At 38.6% G+C, this 27,969-nt stretch overlaps 1 protein-coding gene across 1 annotated transcript in view; it reads right to left on the reverse strand.

Annotated features, from left to right (window-relative positions):
* Positions 1-27,969, reverse strand: part of ABCA13 (ATP binding cassette subfamily A member 13) — a 199,117-nt gene that overhangs the window by 89,461 nt on the left and 81,687 nt on the right. The window contains exons 27-35 of the mRNA XM_054817845.1: positions 27,660-27,729; positions 23,783-23,917; positions 22,305-22,442; positions 18,630-18,816; positions 17,565-17,783; positions 15,090-15,286; positions 13,001-13,158; positions 12,356-12,586; positions 5,810-5,900 (exon numbers count right to left, since the gene is read on the reverse strand). Of these exons, the coding sequence (XP_054673820.1) occupies positions 5,810-5,900; positions 12,356-12,586; positions 13,001-13,158; positions 15,090-15,286; positions 17,565-17,783; positions 18,630-18,816; positions 22,305-22,442; positions 23,783-23,917; positions 27,660-27,729 (1,426 nt within the window). The remainder of the gene's footprint in view (positions 1-5,809; positions 5,901-12,355; positions 12,587-13,000; positions 13,159-15,089; positions 15,287-17,564; positions 17,784-18,629; positions 18,817-22,304; positions 22,443-23,782; positions 23,918-27,659; positions 27,730-27,969) is intronic.

Consider the following 27,969-nt stretch of genomic DNA (forward strand, 5'->3'; position numbering starts at 1 on the left):
TGGAAAGAGCAGGTTCAAAATATTCTTATACGTCCACATCAGGCAGCTGATGAGTTGTTAATATCAAATACAATTTTCTGTTTAGAAGGCATTTCAGATATATAGAAATTCAATATATAGTCATTGCCATCAAAAGTTACATGCATCTCAATTCTGGTAACCCACAACTTAAAAAAAAAAGTCTCTCTTATGATTCTGTTTCTTCTAGGCAGGATAGAAAAGGCATCATCACAGACATCATAAGATGGAGTGATGAAACAACTCTCCTGATTCGTTTTCAAATAGTTAGAAATAGTTACTGGAAATACTCAGTAAACTTCAGAACACAATCTGAAGTCTGGATTTATATCTGTAGTACAACACATTTCTTCAAGCATAGCTTTCAGTCTAAATGAGATTTGTACGTTTTAAGAACAAGCAAAAATACCAAATTACACAGTAGAGGAGAGCAGCTACTAAGTCACACAGGTGACCTTTTATGGAACCAGCTCAATTCAATCAACAGAACACATTCATGAACAATTAATATGATTTTCAAAACAGAAATTTCAGAAGGGATTGTTGTTTATTTCTCTGGAGCTCTTAACTTACAGAAAATTATAGTCCTTTTTCAACTGAACCCCCTTTTTGGCAGGTGCTTTACTGATCATGTTTTCCTCTAGAACTGAAGGGAACAAAAGGTCTCTGTGAGGAAGGCAAGCAGGGTTCACTTTTTTCATTTGCCAGCAGTTAACAGATGAACATGAGGACAAGTAGGTGGAGAACAGGAAGTGGATCAGCTTCTTGGTATTGTAAGAGTACCTCCCTTTACTAGAAAATAGCTGTCTTACCATGTTTTCTCTAATAGCCCTCTGATTTCTAAGCCTGTCCAACAAAGAGCCCACAACATTCATGCCATGGATGAAAAGTGGAAAAGGACCAGGCAGCAACCACAAGGATAGTAACGGTTAGGGAAAATGTTTGGATGATGGAAGAAAGTAGTGGGTGAAAAGAGTGAAACATTTCTGAGGTAAGTGGAAGAACCTGACTGTTTACTTTCAGAAGGATAGAAGGAGTTACAGTTATGCACTTACTGAGAAGACAAACTTATGTAAACCTTAAACAAGTTAGATGATCTTATTTTTGAGATCAACCCACCACAAACACCTTTTTGTAGCGTATTTTCTGCAAAGGCCCCAGGCTCATGTGAAATGCACCACAAGAGGAAACACTTTCCTGGATAGACTAACTCCAACTTGATTAACCTCTGGAACTGGCTGCCTTTAGCTTCCAGCTATTTGTTTCTCTTATTTCTTCCTTTATTGTATTTATCACTTCTGCCCCTATGAAAGTTAGAACTATACCTTCCTTAATAGACAGTATTCTCCATGTATAAAAAAAATTAGGCTTTTTAAGCAAACCCACTACCTTCTTTTTGATAAACTATATGAACTGAGCCCTGATGGTGCCTTTATAAGGACCTCACCTCCGACTTCCAATATTAACTCTTCTCTCTTCCCTTTCCGGATTATCCACTTTTCCTTAGAGACATTCAACTTAACAACATGGACACAAAAGTTGTACATAGCATTGTAGCATCAATCTCATCAATTTTGTACTGATAATCAAAATGACCTCTTCATGTCCTTTTGTACATTAGATTGAAACATAAATCACCTTAGCCACACCAGGATTAGTAGATAACTTTCAAAGTCAGTGTTTTCCAGAATATTACTCCCCATTACATAGATTTGCCCAGCATTTGGCTTAATTAAAACACACTTTATTTAGAATAGATTCAGCTTTTCAAGTGATCTAACTCACTATTTAGGACTGGTCTGACTCGTTACCATTCTACCAATCCCTTGCAGCAGTTGGAAGGGTTTTTTTTGGTTTTTTGTGTTTGGGTTTTTCGGGGGGTTTTTTCGTTTTGTTTTGTTTTTTTTTTTTAATAAGCAAGGTTATATTTACTGCAGTATCACTGATGAAAATAATCAAAAGGCAGAGCTGAAACTCAGTGAAAATTCACTGAAAGCTCTTCAGTTTGATGTTTCGTTATTGATGACTGCTTTTTGTCAGCTACAATTTCTTAATTAAATTAGCTTTCAGATGTGTTTTATAAATACTTTCTATTGTTGATCTCTTGAAGCCTAATAGGAGCAATGTAACATTTTGACCATTATCCATCAAAATGGCTAACACCAGCTGCCTCAGAGAAAGGCTTAAGCAACCATAAAAATTAGTTTTACATCAACTTGCTTCCACTCCAACACTTTCAGTGGCTAACTTATCCAAGACATTCAAAGACATATAAGTTTTAATAGCACTTTTGTTTCTATAGCTATTCATATTATATATACATGAATAACCACTCTTTTTTGAACATATTAGCAGAATTTTAGTCTCCATAATGTTTTATGGCAATGAATTTCAAATGTTATGTATCACTGTGTGAAAAATATAATTTTATCCATTTTGAATTTTCTACAGTTTAGTTTTACTGTATCTCAGGTTCCAACTGTATTGTACTGCCAGAAGAGATTAGATCCAAAGTTGGTATCTCCCAAACATTTCTAAGACATAGAATGCTACAAAATTAATTTGTTTGGCTCTTCAGCAAGATATATGAATATTTTAATTCTGCAGTATTGGTCCCTTAACGATCCAATGAAACCACTCTCTAGCCTATTGCCTGCTTTTGCATATTCTCAGAATATTTTGTTATTTATCCATGGTTAGCTAGTGACCCCTTAGACTTGCTCTTAGCTCTCCTGATTATTTTGTACATATACTGCTTGCTGTAGTTTATGATAATTTTATTGGACTTCATAGAGTTGGTTTCTTCATTTTCTCAAGGCTATTTGGCTCCAATGATCTTGTCATGCAGTCATTGCAAGCTCAGTCTAACCTTTCTTCTGCATGCTCTGTACACATCTATAAAACAATAATCATCAATCATGTGCCCCAGCTGTGTAGAAATTAATTATGCACGTCTGTATTATAATATATGCATGTATTATGCCTGCACACATAGGCATTCCCTGCCTTAAAAAGAAAATGTTAACTGTTCTTACCAGAAGGTGAGTTTTATTCCAAGTTTTTTTCATTGGAATAAAACTAAAAATTATGAGTAAACTATCCACAAAGGAAACTTCAACCACTAGAAATTACACAATATGCTTTGTATCTTTAAAGTTACCAATACTAAAATTGTTACAATTAATTCAATTAACAGACTGCTACTTACCTCTAATATTTGCATTTAGAAAGGGTCAAATAATTCTGAGTTTATTTTACATTATTGTGGTGTGCTGATCCTGGCCAGCAGCACCACACAGCTGTTTGCTCACGCTCCCCCTCCTCCAGCAGGATGGGGGGGAGAATAGGAAAAGAAAACTTGTGAGTCAAGATAAAGACAGTTTAAGAAGTGAAGGGGGAAAAAACCCCAACAACAACAAAAAAAACAAAACACCAAAAAAACCCAAGCAATGCCAAGACTATCACTCACCATGTCCCACAAGTAGACTGACGCTCAGCCAGTCTGGTAGCAATGGATACCTCACCAAAAAATCCCTCCTCTCAGTTTTTATTGCTGAGCATGACACTATATGGCATTGAATAATTCTCTGGTCGGTTTGGGTCAGCTGTCTAGGTCATGTCCCCTCCCAGCTTCTTGCTCGCCCTGTCTACTAACCACAGCGAGGAGGGGCAGAATGGGAAAAAGAGAAAGCCTTGACACGGCAAGTACTCCTAAGCAACAGCCAAAACACTGGTGTGTTATCAACACTGTTTTAGTCACAAATCCAAAACACAACACCATAAGGGCTGCTATGAAGAAAATTAACTCCATTCCAGGCAGACCCAGTACAATGAGTATGCTGTAAGACATAATTAGAAATTATCAAAGCTCCGACTTCAGTGAGATACTGACATATTTTGCTGAAGTGATGTCTCTTGCCTGTTTTTGACATTGGCCATCAGCCTAAATCATGTACGGATTTTCTTGCAGTTTCATTTAAGAAGGGACATGCACACTGCTCCACTACACCTCCTGGTCTGGGAGACAAGAGACATTTTGGTTTCTACACAATCCTGATGCCTCAAGGGCTCAATACCAGTAAAGGATAGCCAATATCCCTGCTTGTGCTCAGATCCATGCTTTGTCAAAGCAGCTCTCTAGTCCAAATTCTTTTAGAAATCAAATAGCAACATCCTATGATCTTCTCAATAACCCAGCTGTTTGCTCTAGGGGGTTTTGAAAATTCATTTGACTACTTTGACAACAGAAAGTTTGACTGCCTTTGAATTTGCTTTCAAAGACAAAATTATACAGGTCAAGCTATTGCCCATGGAGTATTCTGGTTAGCTTTGACAATGATGGATACCTTTCATGACCATTTCCCAGATCCCTTATGCCTACACTTTACAACTGTCCTTAATGATGAATGACGGTCATCTACAATGAATGATAATTTTCCAGTACTCTCATGCCCAAAGAAATGGTATTATCATCACATTTTCTTGCTATAATTTATCAGACTGAAAAATACAGTGTCTCTGATTACTAGATTCTTTATTAGTGTAATAACTTGAACAAATACTCAGTTATGTGTTTTGAAATGCAGATGGTAAAAGATATCAAGTTGTTAGGTAGAGTATACTCTGTTTTCACTACTTTAGAAACTGTAAATCTTACTCTTTAATGAAAATGCAATGTGGAGAAGACAGACTGTTTTGATTGGAAATTGGTTTGGATATCCTAGCTGAACCTTGAAGATACACACAACTTATTGTTATAAAATAAAGGGATATTCAAAGCTGTATTTTGAATGGAAGTCTTGTTCTCACCACTCTCAGGAGTGGATATTTTATTTTCTTAGTGAGGGGTTTATGCTATATAGTTACATCTTCAGTGATTCAACAGGGATGGAAATAGTCCAGCAAAAAGATCCTCTGGATAAAGTCATCTAGTCAAGTTTGCACTTTGTGAGAAAAGGTCTTGTCTTAGGCCACAGTTCTTGGCACTAATTACTCATTACTGGCAGATCCAATTGAATTTATCTTAACAAATAACACAAGCTTGGTTCAAAATTATTATTTCCATTTCTGTAAAAATGAAGGTCCTCAGTCACACACCAGGACATTTCTGGGCAAAAAGGACTGCCTATAGAACAAAATGTTTGACATATAACCAAAGAAGACTATAATCTAGATATAAATCTTCAAATAGAAAGAAACATGATAAGTACAGAAGCATAAGAATCCCAGGAACAATGAGAAAATATTAATGAGCTTGGTGAGCACTGTCATTAGAGAACTTGAGTCTTGCATTTTGCAAGGTATCACATTAGTGACTTTTAAGGAGAGTTTTTAAGGAGAACAAGCTTCCTAACATTTCAGAAATATTAATGAGGACCTCCTCCCGGGCTTTCAGGGCAGGAAAATAGAAAACACCAAGGAACTTCTTTTAGGGGAACCTAAAATAATATGCCACTTGAGAGGACGAATGATCTTCCACTATGGGGGGCAATAACTTTTATTTATTTTTATTTGCACACGGATAGAAATGAATACACCTTTCTAATAGCTTACAGATTTTTTATCTGTGGTATATCTCAGCAATATTTATCCATTGTCAGTATGAGTCAAAGAGGTTAGTTAGTTGCAAGGGACTGGTAGGAAGCAGTACGCTAATGCTGATGCAGTGAGAGAATGCTTGTGTGCATATGTACACATAGATGGGTGGCAAGATGACTGTGAAGTGTTACAGAGATGAATCACAGTATTTATGAATCTGGCTGCTCCAGAAGGTACCTAATTTTCTACTTACAGCCTGATTCAGCACCATTTGTATGGTCCAGGTGTGCTGCCCGTGGAACACAGGGCATCTTCTCCGAGTCCTGCAGTAGCTTCAGAAATACCTTTCATGAAATAGGAAAAAAATAATTTAGAATCCATTTTCTAAAAACTATTTTTTAGGCATATCTCCCAAACCATCCAAATTGTCAGATAGTAGCAGTGGCTGCTGTAGCCACCCTGCTGGAATATGACTATAAAATCAGTGGCGGAATCCTGGGGATAAGAGGAAAGGAATAAATGCCAATAGATGCAAAAGCGCCTATGCGAAACATTGTTGGCCCATGGGCAACTATCTGCGAAGATTTTTCAATAGACTGGCTGCCCTTGATTGACATTTTATGCTCCTAAGCTGTGGTATATGTTGGAACTCAGTTACTGCAGTTTTTACAGCTTCAAGTCTCTTCTGATACTCCAGCTAGAAATCTCTGGGCACAACTGAAACTGCTACCAAAGAGTTCTAGTTGCATCAGTACAACTAAATCTAATGTACAAAATCCTACAGAACCAAGAATCCACAGAGCTCTGGGAAGTGTCCATAGATTTATGCAACCGTGTGCACTGAAAGACATTTAAAGGACAATGCAATCATCAGGCAGAGTCAACATTAACAAAGTCCTATCTAACTAGTACTATGGAGAGGACTGGGCAACAATGCATGTTTTGTAGCGAAAACATCAGCATGCAAACCCCAAATTGAGAGATAATGATAGGATTCTGTTACCTAAAACCACCGTGGGAAAAACTGAAACAATTTTTTAATAAAAGTAACAATATAAAAATCTACACTAGAGTAAAATTGTAAGGGTTGAATCTTCCTGAGCAGGGGGACACACATCAGAAGGGTATTTAACATAACATTTAAAAAACTCAGCAGAATTCACCAACTTTATAATCATGAGATCTATTTAAATGGCATACACATTTTGTAAATAGATTTGTGTTTGACCTACTACTTCTTGCTTAATCCTGTTTCACAGTTCTTTCCACATAAAGTCCTTTGAATTTCACAGAGATGTGTTTCATTTATCAGTCCCTCAGCCTTGTAGAAGCTTGGAACAGCTTTCATATTGAGTCAGCTACTAACACTCACCCCACTTCTTGTAAGCTCAAATGAAAAATAAAATTAATGTTTTCTTATCTTAACTTGAACTGTGATTTAAACAGTGATCTAGGAACTTCAGGAAAAAATAAAGAAAGCAAAAACTAACAGAAAATACAGCTATCATGAACATCTCTAATTGAACAGCAAAAATACAACCAAGTTTTGCTTTCTCTTGATGAAAGCCTTCTTGCATTCTCTTCTCTGTTTGGATTGAGCTGCAAGACTTAGATTATAACCACAGTGCAACCTTCAAAAATCATTAAGAAACCACAAAAGAACCTGATATCAGCTATAACAAAAAATCCCTTGTTTCCAAGGAGCTCATATGATAGACAATAAAAAACAGTCAATCTGAAGTACTTTATAGTTGTAGAGATATTTCTTGCTAAGGTCTGACTGTTACATAAACCATATCTTGCTTAATCAATATAATTGCCATTTAACAGTGGTTATTGATTGCATTTGTTCCCTACCAACTTTCAGGGAACAGTTTTGGCCATTAACAACTGCAAGGCCAGAAGAATACCTCCTGACATTTCTATATTAGACCCTGGAGGGAGATCCTGACTGCCCAAAGCCACATTCTAATTTGTTGCCTTGGCTCTGCTTGCTGATGGCTCCTCTGCACACCAGTTCTGTCAAGCAAACCAGACTAAACTGAACTGACTAAAACCACAAAGGAACTGCTTCTCTCTGGCTAGGACGAAGGCTACACTACAAAACGTTGCCTGCATATACTCAGTTCAGTGTCAAAATTCCTGCTGGGGTTGCAGACAAACATTTCTTTCTTTAATCACATTATGTTACTTGAAGAGAGAATCTAACTATGCCTTAAAAAAGAAACAAAACCACCAAACACTTCTGCAATACATACTGTGCTTACTGTAGTTTCACTGCCACAGCTATTCTAATACAGCTATAAAGGCAGAAGGCCACCTGCATTGCCCAGTCCTCTCCATAGTATCCAGGAAGCTTTCAAACATACCATTAAGAATGGAATTGTTAGGGACCATATTGTACAGAAGAAATAACAATTAATCTCATGTTGCACAGGATATTGTGGACAGAAGTAGTATTAGCCTAACCATGTTATTAGCAGAGTAAATACCCTCCAAAACACACAGATCTGGAAAAGTCAGAATTAGACCTCATGACAGAGAGACAATGTGTTCTTGTCATACCTAAAAGACTGGATAAATTCACAATGAGAAGGTGTCTTCTAGACCTCAGCAGAGCATCCCTTTCCCTACATGCCTTAGCAATTCCCGCTGAATTTATGCTTTGGCTAGCAAGTCCATATCTGACCAAAGACTTGTCCAGATGGCTGTCTGTAGGGAAGCCTGCGGAAATAGACATTTCCTGCACACCCTCTAAACTGTACTAGGCAGCTAGTCCCTCATTTCTTCCTGATTCCTGCTTTGGGACAGCATCATAAAAACAAGCCTCATTCACTGATACGAGTGGCACAGTATCCTTGACACTTCACTGCAGTGCACGGGTACCCTGTCACACCTTAGTTATCATTCCTAAAACACATCTTCACCTGAAAGGAAAAAGTGCAGAAAACCAAAGTGGCTGAAAGACAGAGAAAGCAAAAAGGGAAAAAAAACCCCAAACAAACCAACCCCTATAGACAATCCTTTATCATCTAAAACTACTGACTGATATTTGAGCAACATTTCTAGGCCCTACTACATTTTCCATTCACATTGGTTTTATATTTTCTTCCAGTCAGTCCATGCTCAGTATAGCCCGTAGCTACAGGCGTGTTTCACTAAGCAGAACGATGCAGAAGCAGTCTTAGAGCCATTTGCTGTGGATGACTGTTGACTAAGGAACTTTTGCAAGCAGGTTAATGTTTATCCACTAAACAGGAACACTTCTGACAGTCAAATTTAATACACACGCAGGGGGAGACAGACACTTGGCACAGCTCAAAGCCACAGGAAGAAACTTTGTATGCTTTCAAGGAAAGTGCTTAAAATAGGTAAGGAGTAGCATGGCTCACTTCCAGCACTTGCCCCTGCAAGCTTGCTCCACTCCAGGCACTGAAGGACCACGTTGACCCCTCTTGGGGATGGAGACAGCAGGTAGTTGTGCTGGATGGTGAGAAGGACTGCCCTATTTGCAAGTAGCAGCCACTGCCCTGGCTGCTTCTTTCAAACCACCAGATTGTCAGTAGGTATAGGAAGTGCTTTTTCCTTCTAGGAAAAAGTTCTGACCAGATAGCAATACTACAGTGAAATAGATCAATATGATTGTGCCATCACTAGATGTTGTCAGAGCACTCTCATCAAAACTGAATCTCATTAGAAACCACATCGTTTTAAGGTTAAAATATTTCAAGGAGGTATATAGCTTTCCCTGGAAAGTTTTGGGGCAAAATCTCTGGTGATTTCAAGGAAGAGAATTTACTAGTACTCCATTAACAGGTATATTGGTGACCATCCAGCCAATTCCTTATCCGCCGAGTAGTCCATTCATCAAATCCATGCCTGTCCAATTTAGAGGCAAGGATGTCATGCGGGACAGTGTCAAATGCTTTGCACAAGTCCCAGTAGATGACATCAGTTGCACTTTCCTTATCCACCAGTGCTGTCCCTGCCCTCCTTTTAATCCTGACCCATAAGTTCTTTGTCAGCTTCTCATCCATCCTCAGCGGAGCTCCATGCACTCCAGCTGGTCACTGGCATAGAGGGTGACACCCCCTCCTTGTCTCCTCTGCCTGTCCTTCCTAAAGAGCCTGTATCCTTCCATTCCAACACTCCAGTCATAGGAGCCATCCCACCACATCTCCGTGATGCCAATGGTCAGAAAATATATTTAAAACATAACATGAAGCAAATATAGTATTAGTGAGATTTGAAAGTGTCAGGAACTGATTTTGTTAGAACTTCAAGATTCCTTTGAAGTATGAATGGAAGCCTGCTTTCCCTTGAAGAGTAAGAGTTTTAGAGAGACCGAGTGTCCCTCAGACTGAAAAAGAATAATGGTGAATGTATGAAAGAACAAAAAGAAAGGATAAAATAAAAATTATAACATATTTCTTCATTTAAAGTCAGAGTTCTTTGTTTCCAGATTGAATTGTTTGAATAGACTAAATAGAGCTATTATGTGCTATCCATTTGGTTGTCAATGCAAAGAGGCTTTTGATAAGAAAATGGAGAATTGAGGTTATAACAACGACTAATGATAAGATGCAGAGATGACAGAAATCAGCCCAAATTAATGCATTAAGTCTTCAAGCTGAAGAATGATACAGCAATACCTAATACCACCTTTAAAGGTTTTTTTTTAACCTTTCCTGCAGAAAACAACCAAAAGCAAGCTCTCAACTGAGTAAGAGATGCAGCACACTGAGGAAGCTTCCTCATGTTTCACGACAACTTCACATTTACTTTATAGATGTCAGTTCTGGAAAGTCCTATGATATCTCACAGGGACATAATCAAAAAGGGTTCTCAATATATACATTACCTCAGAATCTATAATGTTTGGCAGTGAACAGTATTGTTTTTGATAGCATGTTAATCACTATATAATTTGGAAGAAAATCATTTTTCAATAACCTTTTGACTTGCCTTATAGAATTGTATAGCAGGAATGTAATTTACTTTATAGCATTACGTAAAATGTTTATTAAACTTGTATGATTTATTCCTACCCCCCACATTGCCATAGCAAATGCTTGCCACACTAGCTTTATGTACAGCGGTCATTTATGAGAGAAACAATGAAGAGATGCGCTTTTTTTTCTTTTTTTTTTCCTTTTATTTCTTTATAAATAACTCAGTTGTAGAGAGCTATATGGTTAGGAAACCATGTACTTGCTGGTATATCATTCTTTGGACTGCAGTTTAAAAGCAAATGTACAAAACTAGAACTTTTATGCTTGTGCAGGGTCCTAAAAACCTATGCAGCAAATCAATATAGTCCTAAAGATATCCACTTCAGGATACAGCAGGTCCATGTGGTGGTGCATTGGTTCAATAAATTTCATGAATAATTGTCATTTTAGATTTACTTGCATTATTGGGGTTCTATTTATATTTTTCCACAGATTATATAAGATGAACAATTCTAAACTTGCAAAACAAACCCAGAACTGCTGATGCAGTTTCAAATACCTGACCCCATTAATTCCCATATGCATAGCTCACACAGTAAAAATACGATGCATAAGTGATGTCTGACAGTCCTTAAAGTGTATCATCTTCACAAACTCAGGAAAGATGAGCATCTTCCCTGGGGGATCTTGTGTTCCAGCTGACCACAGTATTATATCATATCATTTCATACCTTTCCAGGGAACAGACGGAGAAGGGATACACTCTTTTTCTATCCAAAGTATTTACTGCTATATATATAAAAAAAATCACTCTGCAGGAATCTTCATTTCATTATTTTTGAGGGGTTTTTTCTAACATATATTAAATTCTCTGTTAGAAAACAGTCTAACCTTGTCTGTCTTTAACACTATAGGTAATCACTGGAGAAATCAGTTTCACAAAGTGATACTGAATGAATTATGCCATCAAATAAAAATAGATGTGTTTTGTGCATAAAAAAATACTGACATCAGTCTCCTATAATCACTTGAAGAAGTGGAAAAAATATATTTTCAAAAGGATCTGTAATACAGAACTTGAACAGTAGTGGTTTACGGAATCTTGATATTTAGAAGTTATAGTCTAGATAAAAACAGTCCAAGGAAAATAATTTCTCACTGATATGGCTATTTACACAGAGCTAAATTCAGAAATGACAAAGAAGCATAACCGAGTCTCTTTCTCTGGTTCATTTGGTGTATATGTATATATACACACATACATGTATATATATTAGTGTGCATATATCTTCCTGTATACATATATGTAAGTGTATATCTCTCTCTCTAGTTATACGCACAAAGTACTCTAGATATTTCACCACACAGTTTTGCTAAGTCCTAAGCTTTAGAACTTTGTAAGTCAGAGAGTATTCTCAGCAATTTTTTTTCCATCCCAAGAGCTACCTGAACTGAACCTCCAGCCTTGCAAGTTCAAAGTTCATTCCAATGCTAGCGACTCAGGAAAACAACAGTGGTTCTCACTATATCAATGACACATTAAATTTTCCTTAAGTAAACTCAGAAGCAAACATTTAAGAGTTACACAATTCCTCAGTCTTCACATCGGATTCTTGAAATAAGACATAAGTCATAGCAGAGTGGATGGTGAAATTAATAGTACAGCAAAACTATATACATTTTGCCTGAGTCTGTTGTTTGGGTTTTGGCTGGGTTTTTTTTAGAAAGCATGTTTCTCACAAGAAATTGTTGTGCCACATGAAAGATACAATCAAGAGTAGCTGGAAGCTAATACCAGATTCTCTTAACCAAGAAAATGCCATTACACAGAAAAAAACTAAAATTACCTCTTCCAAAGTGGTATCAGAAATGCCATAGCCAGTCACATGTAGATGATGAAGGCTTTGATCTAAAGCTTGAAAAAGACCTTTAAAAGAGGTCTTATCTGCCCTTTCCGGAATCACATAGGTCAGCTCAGTCCCACTGTTCTCTTTCAAGAAGGCTTCTGGGATGTGGGTCTGTACCAAAGACGTGACCTGAACAATATGCTTAGGATCCTGGACTTCAAACACAGAGGGCTACGAAGAAAGAAGGATAATAATGCAGAAAAAAATTAAATGTTACCAGAAGTAACTTGATAGTAGAGCGCATACAGGAAAATTTCCACTGATGAAACTGCATCAAACCTGGGACACAGAGATTACTTCCCAGGAATAAAGAACAGTGAGACAAAGCCCTTTTCAGCTAAATATTGACATTCATCATTTTCAAAGATGTCATTGTGTTCTTCTAAATAATAATAACAACAATAATAAAAATAATAATACCACCCACCCAAAACAACCGAGAAAGCTGATAAAAACATGTTTTGATGGCTCTCTAATAATCTATATCACGTTACTTCATGGCAAGGACATATGGGCTCCTTAGAATATACACAGCTATTACTTGGCAGGCACTGTTAAGTTCTGTACGGCACATTTTTAGTATACCTTTTTTATGAGCGTTAGACTGTGTCCTTGGCCATATGTTTCTCGCAGGTAAGAGGGAGAACCACAGCACCTCAGCTGGCCACACTGCAGGATGGCAATGCGATCGCTGAGCACCTCTGCCTCATCAAGGTGGTGAGTGGTAAAGATCAGTGTGCAACCTGCATCAGAAAGATTGGTACATGTCTACAAAACCTGGTTTCTAGAGAAACATACCTTGCTTCCCTGAGGGTCCTTTAAACTTAGGGGAACATGTTTCAGGTCCCTTCAAAACATAACTGCAAGACACAGCAAAACCTGCATTCATATTTACAGTCTGAGTTATATTCAGGTCCAAACTTGCTTTGCCTTGTATTCTACATAGTATGCAGTATTAAGCCATTACAACTTCAAACTGTTTTAAGAGCTTAAGAGATTGTATTGGGTTTGTGTGGCAAGGTTTTGGCAGCAGGGGTCTACAGGGGTGGCTTCTGTGAGAAGCTGCTAGAAGCTTCCCCTGTGTCTGATAGAGCCAATGCCAGCCGGCTCCAAGACAGACCCGCCCCGGCCAAGGCCAGGCCCATCAGCAATGGTGGTAGTGCCTCTGGGGTAACATCATTAAGAAAGGGAAGAAAAAACGCAGTGGAACAACAGCAGCCAGGAGAGAGGAGTGAGAAGATGTGAGAGGAACAACTATTCAGAGACCAAGGTCAGTGGAGAAGGAGAAGGAGAAGGAGGAGGTGCACCAGGTGCCGGAGCAGAGATTCGCCTGCAGCAGCCTATGGAGAAGACCATGGTGAGGCAGGCGGTCCCCCCTACAGCCCATGGAGGATGATGGGGAGCAGAGATTCCCCTGCAGCCCGTGGAGGACCTGACACCAGAGCAGGTCGAGGCACCTGAAGGACCCTGTGGGAAGCCCACGGTGGAGCAGGCTCCTGGCAGGACCTGTGGCCCCGTAGAGAGAGGAGCCCACACTGGAGCAGGTTTGCTGGCAGGACTTGTGACCCCATGGAGGACCCATGCTGGAGCAATCTGGTCCTGAAGGTCTGTATCATGTAGAATAAAACCATGCTGGAGCAGCTTGTGAAGAACTGCAGCCCATGGGAAGGACCCATGTTGGAGAAGTTCCTGGAGGACTCTCTCCTGTGAGAGGGACCCCACAGTGGAGCAGGGGAAGAGTGTGAGGAGTCCTTCCCCTGAGGAGGAAGGAGCAGCAGAGACAACGTGTGATGAACTGACCACAACCCCCATTCCCTGTCCGCCTGTGCTGCTGGGGGGAGGAGGTAGAGAATTTGGGAGTAAAGTTAAGCCTAGGAAGAAGGGAGGGGTGGGAGGAAGGTGTTTTTAAGATTTAGTTTTATTTCTCATTACTCTACTCTGCTTTGATTGGTAATAATTTAAATTAATTTCCCCAAGTCAAGTCTGTTTTGCCCATGACGGTAATTGGTGAGTGATCTCTCCCTGTCCTTATCTTGACCCACGAGCCTTTAGTTATATTTTCTCTTCCCTGTCCAGCTGAGGAAGGGAGTGATAGAGCGGCTTTGGTGGGCACCTGGCCTCCAGTGAGGGTCAACGCACCACAGAGATTCCTTAAAACCACATAACAGCAGTGTCTCTTTCAATGCATCATTGACTGTGAATTATTACAGCTCTATGAGTGCTCACAAGCTGAAGAGTTCACTTCCCACAGTCAGTTTTTAACCTTATGGCACTTAAAAAATTAATGTAGCAGACTGACTGATGAGTCTGTTTTCACTAGAAGTATATATGCATGTATGTACAGATATTTGCAAAATGGGAAATGAAAACCAGAAAATAATTTTGAGAAGGTAACAAAAAGAAAAAGGTAAGAGAGGAGAAACTTCAGGACAGGACTCAGAACTAAGCTCAATCTTCCATTAGATTGGGCATCTTTCTGTGAGATAGCAGATAGTTCTTGTAATCTCACTTGGCTGTTTTAAAGTTTCCCAAGTTTGATTAAATGTTATCTCTGAAATTAATGTATTTAGTTACTGAACAGTGAAACAAACATTCTGACTATCTTGCTTAAATTTATAGAAAGGGAATTCCAGAAAGGAAGATAAGGAGCAAATTATGTGTATAAGCTTTGTACCAGCTTTGTACTTCAGAAGAACATCCCAGATGCTACGACGAGAACATGGATCTACTCCACTGGTGGGTTCATCTAGAACAACTGTCTTTGAGTTTCCAATGAAGGAGATGGCAATTGACAGCCTCCTTTTCATTCCCCCAGAAAGGGCTCCAACAGGTTTGTACTGATGTTGGGACAAATCCACATCTTCCAGAGCTCTGAAATAGGAGTACCGAAACAGAAATGATTTTGAAAAAGTTTTTGCAGTCACATCATGTTCACTCAGAACAGAATTACTGAAAAGTCACTGTAAATGGAAAGCGAAAAAAACCCACTGCCTTTGAATGATTATACAATTTAGTGACAAAAAGAAAAAAAATATCTCTTTACCTACACAGTATAAACACTCATCACCACCTGAAATACAAATTCTGGGTGAGTATTGCGCAGGATAAGAACAGACAATTTTGAAATTAAGTCCAATAAAATAAATACCAGTTTGTCCAATGATTTCAGCAAACTCTAGATTATAGCCTCTCCAACCATGGTAAAGATGTGGTTTCATAACTCAAACAGTGCTTCAGTTTTTGCAACTACATAAAGAACCTTAAAAAATGCCTGAGTTTTTAGGAAATGTGTAGTCATTTGAAGTAAATAAGGTAACACTGCTACTTTTTTTTTTTTAAGACATGTTTCTGTGAAGAAAAGAGATTAGCAATCCCTAGGTAGAATACTACTACCTAATCCAACCTAATAATCCTGTGTTAAGGACTGGCACATTTGCATTACAGACATTGCCTGTTCAGCCCTTGCCCTCTGATGATCTTGCATCTGAGCAGTGTGTGGAATCATGCTCAATAAAGGCAGCACTGAAAGATCATCAATCTATTTTTCATCACATTGAATATCCAGTCATTGACCTAAAAGCTTTCGGTTGCTATCAGCCTGGCAAGCAAGACATAAAAGGCTCAACAGTCCTGAGGTGATCTCCTGAATCATTTGAGTGAATACAGAGTCTGTAAATCATGCCATCTACCCTGAGAGAATTTTTCATTTTTAAGAAAATAGGTTTCTATAATTGTTCTATAGTTATATATCCAGGAAAATTATTCTCTTTAGAAACCATCTTTTTTTGCTTAATAAAAAGCAAATTTTGTTTCACTGTTTTGTCACTTTTCTAAATTCTCTGAAGTATTTTAAAGCATTCGTTGCCTTTTAAAAAAAAATAAATTAAATTTGTCTTAATAGCAAGGCCTGCAGAGTCCCGAGTATTCTTATGTGCCATTAGTATGACAGACTGCTGCTGAAATTACAATTCAGCAGTCTAAGTACAATAAAATACAGGATATTATTTTGCATAAATTTTAACGAAACACTAGGTTTGGTTTGTCCTTGTTGTTCTAGAGAGTTGTTTCTGTTTTTTTCTACAGAGAATGCAGTGTCTTACACCACAGATTTTTCAGATCAAACTTTTAAAGTAACAGTCTTTTATGATAGCTACTAAAAAAGAAAGCCACTTCGCCACAAATGTGTCTGCATATGCCTAATTGTACACTCAAGAAGTCCCATCAACTTGGCATTTATTTCCACTGAAGCGTGGGAGTGCCCAACCCTCCACACAGTCTAGCATGAATCAGAAGGTAAACAGAAACTATTTACACTGCCACACTATTAGAAAAGCATACATTTTATTCCTGCAGTTCAGAAAATTCAGTTTGCTACTAGTGAACAAGATCTCACCTTGTATGGTTACTAGTAGTTTAATATGCATGATGCGAAAATGAAGAAGATCTCGTCTTATATCAAAGAAGCAGCAGCCTAAAAACACTAGCAAACATTCTCAACCTGACAAGTGGCAAATCCTCTGAGGTCACGTCACAGCTCTGGCTTGTTTTTCCTATTGGATTGTTTGTTTTTAAACCCCTTCACTTATTAAACAGACTTAAAGTCTGAATTTGACAAAGGAAAAGATGATGGTCTATTTAAAAATATTGGAACAAGCACTGCCTTTACCTACCTTCTCTGGTTTTCCAATCTTCCCTCTACTGCCGGTGAGAGAATACAGGATAATAAATACATAAAGTCAGTGTTGACTTATCTGAAAACTCAGGGCGAACACACAGCAGTTCACTTTCTCTCTGCCTCTCCAGGCGTGAGGGAGGTAAGGCAGACAGCACGAGGCAGGAACCACCACAGCTGCTACCAGGCTAACCATCTCCACTCCAGTCAAAACATGAGTATTTGATGGTTCTGTGCACCAGGTTTTTAAACATGGACAGTTTCACTACAAATACATTCAAGTAAAGGTTAGAAACTAGGAAATCTATTTTCAGGGCATGATTTCATAACATGAAGTGTGATAAAAACTTACAGAAAGCCTGCAGTTTCCATTTGCTTCTACTTGCAATTTTGCTTTAGTACTTTCTTGTTTGAGTGGCTTGCCATAGACACTACCAATTTACTTGAGAGATTTCAACACATGAAAGGAAAACTTACCCACTGACTTGCTGATTCAACTGTGCCTTCGTCCAGCCAGGTGCCTTCACTGATCCATAAAGCAGTAGATGTTCTCGCACCGTTAGTATGTTGAACAGAACATCATACTGCGGGCAAACACCCAGCTCTGTCCTGATGGCAGCCAGATCAGTACGGATGTCCTTTCCATTAATAATAATGGTACCAGAGCTCGGTGGATACAGACCAGTCAACAGGGATCTGATACCAGAAAAGAAAAAAAAAAATAATCAGCAAGATCATGTGTAATGACTGTATTACATAGCTCACATCTGGATTTTGAGGCATGTCCTAGCATCCTTAGAGCAACACCAATTCAGTTGAGCATAGTTACAGAAACACTGCTGATGTTCTGGGCTTTTTTTTTTTTTTTTTTATTTAAGCCAAGATTTCAACAGTCCTTCCTTTCCTTACTTCCAGAGCAAAATCCACCTCTTTTTCCCAAGCAAGTATAACAGACCATTGTTTCCTTTTTCACGTGTGTGTTCTAGCTGAGGAGCAATTCCTAATTGGGTCCCATCCTGCATCACTGGTTTTATTAAAGCTGATCATAGTTAACATGAAAGTAGAAATATATAGACTTCTTAATTGAGACATTTTTAAATGTCATTTTCATTTTGTTATTTTTGTTTCTGGTCAACTGCCAAGAAATAAGTCCCTTGCAACCTCTAGGAACAAAGCACAAAACCCCATAAAACTCCACACTCTCCGTGTGATAGGAGTATACGTGGGATGCCAGAAAAGAACACTGTCCTGACACGCGTTCAACTCCACAACTAGACATGCCCAGCTCCTACTTAATCTGTTCCTGAACTATTACATCATGGTTTCAGTGGCACAGAGGACCCAGTTCTCTGTTCATTACATTGCTTTTGTCGTAGATACATAGCCTTCATTTTCCATGTGCTTTGGAGAGTTTATTAAATATTTATTTCGGAAGACAAAAAAAAAAAAAAAAGACGTAGGGAAAAGTTCACAAACATTTTGAAGTGAGAAAGCATAGCAGAGATCAGAAGGGAGAGTAACAGCATTAAATGACAGACTCACATGACCGTTGTCTTGCCAGCTCCATTAGGTCCCAAGAGCGCTGTTATCTGACCTCTGTGGAAAGTGAGGCTCAGGTCTTTCACAGCAGCCTTCTGGCCACCCACGTGCTCTTTGGTGAGAGACAGCAGCGCAACGCCAATGGTGGCTCCTTCAACGCAAGGGCCTTTCCAACCTGGAGGTGCTGGGTCTGTGTGGGGAAGAGCAGCAGATCCAGAGGGCTGCTGAATATAATCATATGTGTGGGTGTATATAAGGAGTAACAAATTAACTTAATCCCTGTTGCCATTTGCCAAAGCCTGGAACAGATGTTCAGATGCTCCAAACTAACATAAGCTCTGCTGAAAGCAAAGATCCTATGCCAGCTAATATTTTCTAAGAACTTGGCCTATTTGCAGTTGTAAAAAGCAACCTAAAACAATTATGCCAAGTTGTGTGCATGTTCACATACATCTCCACAGAGTCATAAAATAGGTGTTATTTTATTTCTAGTAGAAAAAACACTTATAATAATGTTGCTTGTTTTATGTTTTATGCCCATAAGTATGAGAAAATTCTAACTGTATGAACTACTCCATATATGCCATCCAGTTTTGGGCATATAACATTAACATAACATTAACAGGCATACCCAGGTAATTCTCTTAATTCCCTCAGTCAATATAGCAAAGCAGATCTCTTTGCAAAATGATTCAGAGCAGCAGTCTAGTCTAAACATAATAAAAGGTCCTCAATGCAAGTAGACACCCACCATTTTTCTAACTGTGAGGCAACCAACTCAGCAAACTGAGATGACCATACAACACAGATCAAGTTGACTTACTTCCTATGTCAGGAGGAAAGGTTGTCGCTACTTTCCAAACATGAGCACAGTCAATCAGCAGCCCCATAAATAGATCATTAACATGTAATATTTTATTGACTCATTACAAGTGAGAAATCTGACAGTGGGATTTGTTTTTTTCTTTTTAAACAAAGGCAAGCCAAATTGGAATGTTAGTCCAAAGAAACAGAAACTGTTACAGATGAGAATAATGAGAAGAGAGAATTGTCCTTTTTAATATATTTTAATATAAGAATATATTAATTATATATTTATATATAATAATTGTGGTTTATATTTATACTTTATGTAATAATTTTATATATAAATAAAATATAAATATTACAAGAAGATATATTATGATTTATATTAAATTATATTAAAAATATAAATAAAAATTATATAATGATTTCAAGGATTGGTTTGTTTAGGCTGTGCATGAAGAAGTTTTATGCTCCTTTCATGATCAATTTTAAATTTAGAAAGAACTTTTGCCAGAAGCTTGAGGTTACCTTCCAGCAAGGCACTACCAGCAGCTGTGACATTTCTGAAGTCCTTATTCCCATGAACCTCTCTTCCAGTTAGCTTCTCTGTCTTTTGGTCTGGACACTAAGATCACCAGCAACCATTATTCATGCCCTTTCCACTGCTTCCTAAATTTGCAAGTACATCCTGAAACTTAACAAAAAAACCTTAAAATGCAGAGTGAGCCTCAGACAATGTATCTCAGGTGAGATTCAAAGGAAGAGCTGCAAACTATATGCAAGCAGTAAATTAATCACCCTAGGACTTCTCCTGAGAGGAGTTCCAAGTGGGTACTCAGCACCCAGGTCTCTGCCAGCCCTATTCTAGTTGTAGTTCCAGCTCGTAGGACCTACACTCCAGCCCTTCCCTGACACACCTCTGATTTCCACCCCTACTGAACCAGCCACTACCTGGCCTAAATGGAACAAATGCAGAAATCACCCCGGAGCAAGTCACTTTGCTGTCTGTCATTCTTTAACCCAGCTGGCAGCTAAAACAACTACACAGCTGTTCGCTCACACCTCCCACCTCCAGTGGGATGTAGGAGAGAATCGAAAAGAAAAAAAAAAACAAACAAAAAACTCATGGGTTGAGATAAAGATGGTTTAATAGGATAGAAAAGGAGGATAATAATAATAATCATCAACATCAAAACAAGTGATGCACAGCACATTTGCTCACCACCCAAAGCCGATGCTCAGCTAGTTCTCAAGCCAAATCACCTCCCAGCCCACCCCCCAGTTATATACTGAGCATGACATCATACGGTATGGAATACCCCTTTGCCCAGTTTGGGTCAGCTGTCCTGGCTGTGTCCTCTCCCAGCTTCTTGTGCACCCCCAGCCTTCTTGTTGGCAGGCCAGTAAGAGAAGCTGAAAAGTCCCTGACTGCTTGGCAACAATTAATAATATCAGTGTGTTATCAGCATTATTCTCATCCTAAATCCAAAACACAGCACTATACCAGCTACTAGAAAGAAAATTAACTCTATCCCAGCCGAAACCAGGACACTGTTCCAAGCAAATTATCCATGAATGCATTTATCCCATCATCAGTACAATGATAATCAATTCTTATGAAAGAGAGCAAATTCCTTTACAGGCATGGCAGCATTAGAATTCACACACAGGCAATTTGCTACCGAGCACATGATGTGCATCAGTTTAAGCAGAGGAGAAGTGAGACAAACAGATCAACAAAGCTGTAGGCAAACACTTGGATGGCTTGAGCCAGAGACCATGCTAGTAACATTTCAGGCAGAGAAGAGGGTTTTTTCCTTCGCTTTCTATAGAGGATGTTGTGGACCCAAAGGAAAACATTGAAAATCTTCATTTTAAGTAAGGACAAAAGACAATCATCTCAACAAAATGGAATTGTTCCAAATTGCAGAAACTCAGACAAAATTCATAATGATAGTTTTTCCACAAATGTTTCAAATGAACCTCAAGACATTTTGAAGTTTGCCCTACTCTAGCAGATACCAATACATAAAAGTACTGAGTTGTTCAGCTTCTTCACTTGTCCTATAGACAACTGGATCACTTCCAAGCTACTGTAACTTCCAAGAAAACACAACAACCTATCAAGGCCCAAGAGGGAATATAGCTGAGAATGACTAACTCCTTCATTCACAAAACATAAATGAATTGTGAGAATGTCCTTAAAGAGACCTGAGAGGGGTAAAAAAACCTTAAAAAACTAAATTAATTTTAAGCAAGTGAGCAAAGAAATAGAAGAGCAGTGAAAGTATCTGGAGGCAGATAAAAATTAGTTACAATAACAGTAGCTTTTTAAACAAAAGGCTAAGAAGCACAGACAGAAAGAACAGCAATTATAAAAGAGGGAAATAAGAAATAGAAGGGAAAGAAATGAACAAAGTTAATTTTTCCACTGAAACAAGAAGCAAATAACAACAGCAGAGGAGGAGAAAGAAAATCAAACTGCAGGGAAAAAAAAAAATGTTTACAAAGCAGAACACTTTTCAGATTCAGTAAGAGTATGAAAGTCTTCGAGGAACTTCAGAAGATCCTAACAAAGCAAAGAGGCAATACACTGGGACAGAATGAACCCAAGACATCCTTATTTTACATTTTTTAAAGTGTTTTCTTAAATATTTCTGTACAATAGCTTTAACTGAATGATTCAAGCATTACAGGTGACAACACAATTAACAGTTAATATATTATGTTCATAGCAAACATTATATAATAGAGGAGAGACAGGGACAAGATCTAAACACATAATACAGGACCAAGCAATGATAAAAGCAGATTGATCAAAATCAGCACACCATTCAAGAAACAACTGTTATTAAAATTCTGACTACAAACCTTTTTCCTGGAAGTTTTCATTGAAGAAAAACATGTTAGAATTCAGAAAATGTCTCTTCCTCCTCTCTGCGCCACACAGGTTCTTCCAGTAGGAAACAGTAAAGGGGAAGTACCATCGGTTCTTTAATCCAAATTTTCCTAGATGATAATTATGATAGAAACTGTTGCAAAATTTGTAGTAATTTCATATTTGTTTGTAGACTACTAATATCCTATCATTACTTACAAAGAGCTGATTAGACCATGTAATTAGCTCAAACTCTTAGCTGCACTTAACAAACCTTAATGAAGGGGAAAAAAGTCATTTGACCATAATACCCGGTCCTGCCATAAAACAATCAATCCTCAGTGATACTGTGCTTTACCCTATCTCCAATTTAACTTTAAACTGTAACAGAATCATAGACTTAACAATATGTAGGCACAGCGTAATATAATCTCGTAACCTAGAGGAAAGAAAATGCACCAAATGGCCAGCCAAGACAAACAGCCTTATTTTTTATTCTAACAATAAGCCATTGCACCAATCATTAAAGATTATTCTTCCATTACTATATGCACAATTTAAACAAATCAGCCAGCATAAGAAACATTTATTGTAGCATGCAAACAGAAAGGGCAAAAATATGCTCCTACACACAACCTAACCTTTGGCATTGCCCAATCTTTCCATGCTTCACTTACCAATCACACAATATGCTCTCTGTATGTTTAAAGTTGCATTTCATTGACACTGAAGGGCAGGTGTCAATTTAAGCTAAAGTTTGTAAAATTCAGTTGTATATTCCATACATCCCTATCTTTCAAGGAAAAACTTATTTTTTATTTTTATATTTTTAAAACAAATACAGAGTAGCTGGAAGAAAAGGTGACATGCAAATCAGAGGAAAGGTAAATTTCAAACAGCTAGTGATTAGGCTATGATTAAAAATGAATCAACAAACTCAATATTCATAAAACTTGGTTAATGAAAAAAAACCTCACTACTTTCTAAAAATATACTTGAAAGTTAATTAGTTTTCTTTATGCATTGGACTGTGGACTTACTGGAAGATACAGTCACCAGGCAGTTTGAAGTATTTGTGATCTGAAAATATGTAGCTGTTCATGGGTTTCAGCCCAAGTACTGACTCAGAAGATTCACCATTTTTACTACTACCCTGAGCTATATGGCTGTGAAGTACCAATAAATTCCTAAGTCCTTCAAATATTAGTCCTCCCCATAAGCAAACAAAAGATATTTCATACCTGGCTACAAATCCTAGTCCATGTGTAAGCACTACTCAATATTTCTGTATGTAGGATGACTTTCTTACCCAGTCCCTAAGGGCAATCAGGCAGTTTTGCACATCAAAACCTCAGCTCAGAAAAATGGATGTTTTTGGTTTAGTTGCACACAACGAGGAAAGCCAGTTCTATCCATTCCATTCAATAACTTAAAAACCAGAAGAACTCCAAGAACAACTCCATGCTCTTACCAGGAATAATATTGCTGAAATACCAGCCACCTATAGAATATAAAATGGAATCAAAGAACATCATCCAGCACATCCATCCAAAGGTCACGTATCCTCCTTGTGCCATTGACTGGTGCATATTATTCCACTGAATTCCTGGTAGTAATAGTAATAATAATAATTATTTTTAAAAGGTCAAAGCTTAATCAGTACAGCATTAAAGATCACAAACACATCAACACCACACACTTCTGGGTATTTAAGCACTGACACAAAAAAGACCGTGGTTAATAACAGTAATCCTAATGAATAGAAATGAATTGCTATGCCTCTACAAGCCTCTGTGTAGAACAGCAGGTGACATTACTGCTGGGAAAATGAAGAGAAGCTGTTGTAGAAAGGGCTGGTTATGAAGTTTAAGCTGGCCCTTAATTTAGCAAAAGAAAAAGAATTACAACTCTGTCAAAATGGGGCACTGACCTCTTCAATGAATCAGGCTTTATGCCATTCTTATAAAGAAATGGGTTACACAAAGTTTAAAGTCTTTTATATAATGCTAGATCTGAACACTTAAATCTGTGAATTCTAACTAAGAAGCAATTATTTGTGTGCATTCACTGTATTCAGAGGTAAACTGGAACAACATACTCACTGAATAATTGCTTCATAAAATTATTACGTTATAGAAGACATGAAAGGAAGAAAGAAGGTGCAAAACACTGGTACTACAGAAAGCTGCCATATTTCTAAATGGAAAACAAAATTAATGAAATTGTAGATTTACAAAAAACATTGCATTTTTTTCTGAAAATGCTACTTTGTTTGCAGTACAGCAGGTCATGATATTGTTTCTACAATTCTTTTTCTATGATTGCCAAGAAAAGCAGTTATTCCAGAAAGCACATTTTTCCCTTTCTTCAGTAAAGATGAGTCATTTTGATGAAGTGTCTGGTGGGAAATTTAAGTAATATTTTCTGGAACTGTCTCTTCCACTCTTACCAACTTTTGTATCATTATGATACTTTTTCAATGCGTAGTGGTTTGAAACATCCACTGTCATCAATATTGATCTTGCCGTAGTAGTAAAAAAAGCCAGGGATTGCATCCCTCTATATATTTAGATACACAAATGCATATCCTTTATAGACATTTATCAAGGGCCCAGACATTCACTTCTTACTTTTCTAAAACTTCGTCATCAATATGGACAGCTTTTAGCTTGGAGATAGTCGGGATAATTATGTTAAAACCTATAGAAACCTGTTAGAAAATTTAACCAGTTTCCAAATATATTTTTTTCTTCCTAACACTTAAACATAATGGGCTGTTCTCCTTCATTTCTGCACCCGCACAGTAGCTCAGTGGGGATTTCACCAGCTGCCTTCAAGCTTGCAGAGGCAAGGTGCTGCTCAGGCTGAGTACGAATAGAGTCACACAGGAGAAACATACAAAATAGTTTAGAAAGTGAAGGTAATTTTTTTCTTATTTTCCAATCCATAATAGTTAAATATTCATCTTAGCATTATCTTGAGAGTAATAACTTGTAAATAACTTACACTGTTCTTGTTCTATACAATATTGTTCTCATAACCCTCCATTGTGTTATACACTAGTGCATGTGTGACCCCGGACACATCTACCAAGCTCAAGAGTAGTCCAACCCAATGAATAGGAAGCCAGGTAAAAATGCCAGGAGGCCTGCATGGATGAACAAGGAGCCCCTGGCCAAACTCAGACATAAAAAGGAAGCATACAGAGAGTGGAAGCAAGGACAGATAACCTGTGAGGAATACAGAAGCATTGTTTGAGCATCCAGGGATGAAGTTGAGAAAGCTAAAGCCCAAATGGAATTCAATCTGGCCAGGGATGTCAAAGACAACAAGAAGGGCTTCTGTAAGTACATAGGTGACAAAAGGAAGACTATGGAAAATGTGGGCCCATTGCTCAACAAGACAGAGGACCTGCTTATACAGGATATGGAAAAGGTTGAGGTACTGAATGCCACCTTTACCTCAGTCTTTACTAGCAAGTCTGGTCTTCAGAAATCCCAGGTGCCAGAGACCAAAGGAAAAGTCTGGAGCAAGGATGATGTACCTTTGGTGGAAGACGATCAGGTCAGGGAATACTTATGCAAACTGCGCATACGTAAGTCCATGGACCCTGATGGGATGCCGCCAAAAGCACTGAGGAAGCTGGCAGATGTCATTGCAAGGCCACTCTCAATGTCTTTGATTGATCATGTCGATTGGGAGAAGTGCCCAAAGACTGGAGGAAAGCAAATATCACTCCTATCTTCAAGAAGGAGGACCCAGGGAACTATGGGCTAGTCAGCCTCATCTCGATCCCTGGGAAGGTGATGGAGCAGCTAATCCTGGTGAGGTGGACTGCAAACTGGCTGTATGGCCAGGCCCAGAGGGTGGTGATCAGTGGCACGACGTCTAGTTGAAAGCCAGTAACTAGCGGTGTACCCCAGGGGCCAATACTGAGTCTGATCCTGTTTAACATCTTCATTAATGATCTGGATAATGGGGGAGAGCATATCCTCAGTAAGTTTGCTGATGACACAAAACTGAGAGGAGTGGTTGATATGCCAGAGGGTCATGCTGCCACCCAGAAGGCCTGAACAGGCTGGCAAAACAGGCTGACAGGAACCTCATGAAGTTTAAAAAGAAGTGCAAAGTCCTGCACCTGTTGAGGAACAATCCCATGTACCAATACATGCTGAGGGACACCCAGCTGGATAGCAGATTTGCAGACAAGGACTTGGGGGTCCTGGTCAACACCAAATTGAACATGAGCCGGCAATGTGCCCTTGCCACAAAGAAGGCTGATAATATCCTGGGCTGCCTTAGGCAAAGCAGTGCCAGCATGTTAAGGGAGGTGATTCTTCTCCTTTGTTCAGCACTGGTGAGGCCATGCCCGGAGGATTGTGTCCACTTCTAGGCTCCCCAGTGCAAGAGAGGCATGGAGGTACTGCACAGAGTCCAGTGAAGGGCCACAGAGATGATTAAGGGCTCGGAGCATCTCTCCTATGAGGAAAGGCTGAGGGAGATGGGAGTGCTCAACCTGGAGAAGAGAAGGCTTGAGGGGGATCATATGAATGTGTATAAATACCTCAAAAGAGAGTGCAAAGAAGAGGAAGCCAGGCTGTTTTCAGTGGTGCCCAGTGATGGGACCACAGGCAATGGGCACAAACTGAAACACAGGAGGTTCCCTCTGAACATCAGGAAACACTTTCACTGTGAGGGTGACTGAGCACTGGCACAAATTGCCCAGAGAGGTTGTGGAGTCTCCGTCCTTGGAGATATTCCAAACCAGTCTTGATGTGGTTCCAACATGTCCCTTCTAACCTCAACCATTTTGTGATCCTACAAAACTTCCTGTTGATATCCTCACCAGAAAGCAAGCATTAGAGCTGCCACTGGCATCAGTGAGGACTTCCAAGAAACTACTTTAAATTCCTTGCCAAAGCTTCCTCCACTGGACTGAGAGAAATAACACATTCAATGAGTGAAATAATATTCAGTCAGATGCTCACCCTTAGGTCGCTCTTCTGAGCGACTTCTTTTTATATTTCACTAAATATAAAGTTTAAGTTTGCATCTCTAGAACAATTTCATTGGCTGAATACACTCATTCTGTCATCTAATAGGATGTGGAGATTTTCCTCCAACCTGTATGGCAAATAGAGCAATGCTAAGCCCACTTTAATTTACTGCTAGAAAGAGGCACAAGCTTAACTTGGTTTTCAAGGGACATTAAAAAGGTTTTTCTCCTGTTATGATCTATCACGTTAACTCATGATTAGAGATTTTTTTCAGAACAAAGTGAAAAACCTTTCTCACTGTAGTTTTTGAAATAATAATTACAAAGCTTTTCTTCTAACCAGAGAGCTTACCTATTTCTTGGCCCTCAAAGAATGTAATGAAAAATACTCCTTGCCCAAAGGCAGTTGTAGACAGAAGACACTACAACACCAGAGGAGAAACAGGATGTGAACATCAAATAAAACATGTCGTTAACAAGCTCCATGAAATAAAATAATTTGTGATACTGAAAAGAAACACAAAATAAACAGACTTTTGTTTCACATAGGCTAATGGTCATTATTTCCTTTTATGTTTCAACAATACTCCCCTCACATACTGCAGTAGTATTTGCTCCACCTTAAAGATCTCCACCAACCTAGTTATTAATATTGGAAAGCA

Source organism: Grus americana, chromosome 2, assembly GCF_028858705.1.
Source record: "Grus americana isolate bGruAme1 chromosome 2, bGruAme1.mat, whole genome shotgun sequence".
Taxonomy (NCBI): Eukaryota; Metazoa; Chordata; class Aves; order Gruiformes; family Gruidae; genus Grus; species Grus americana.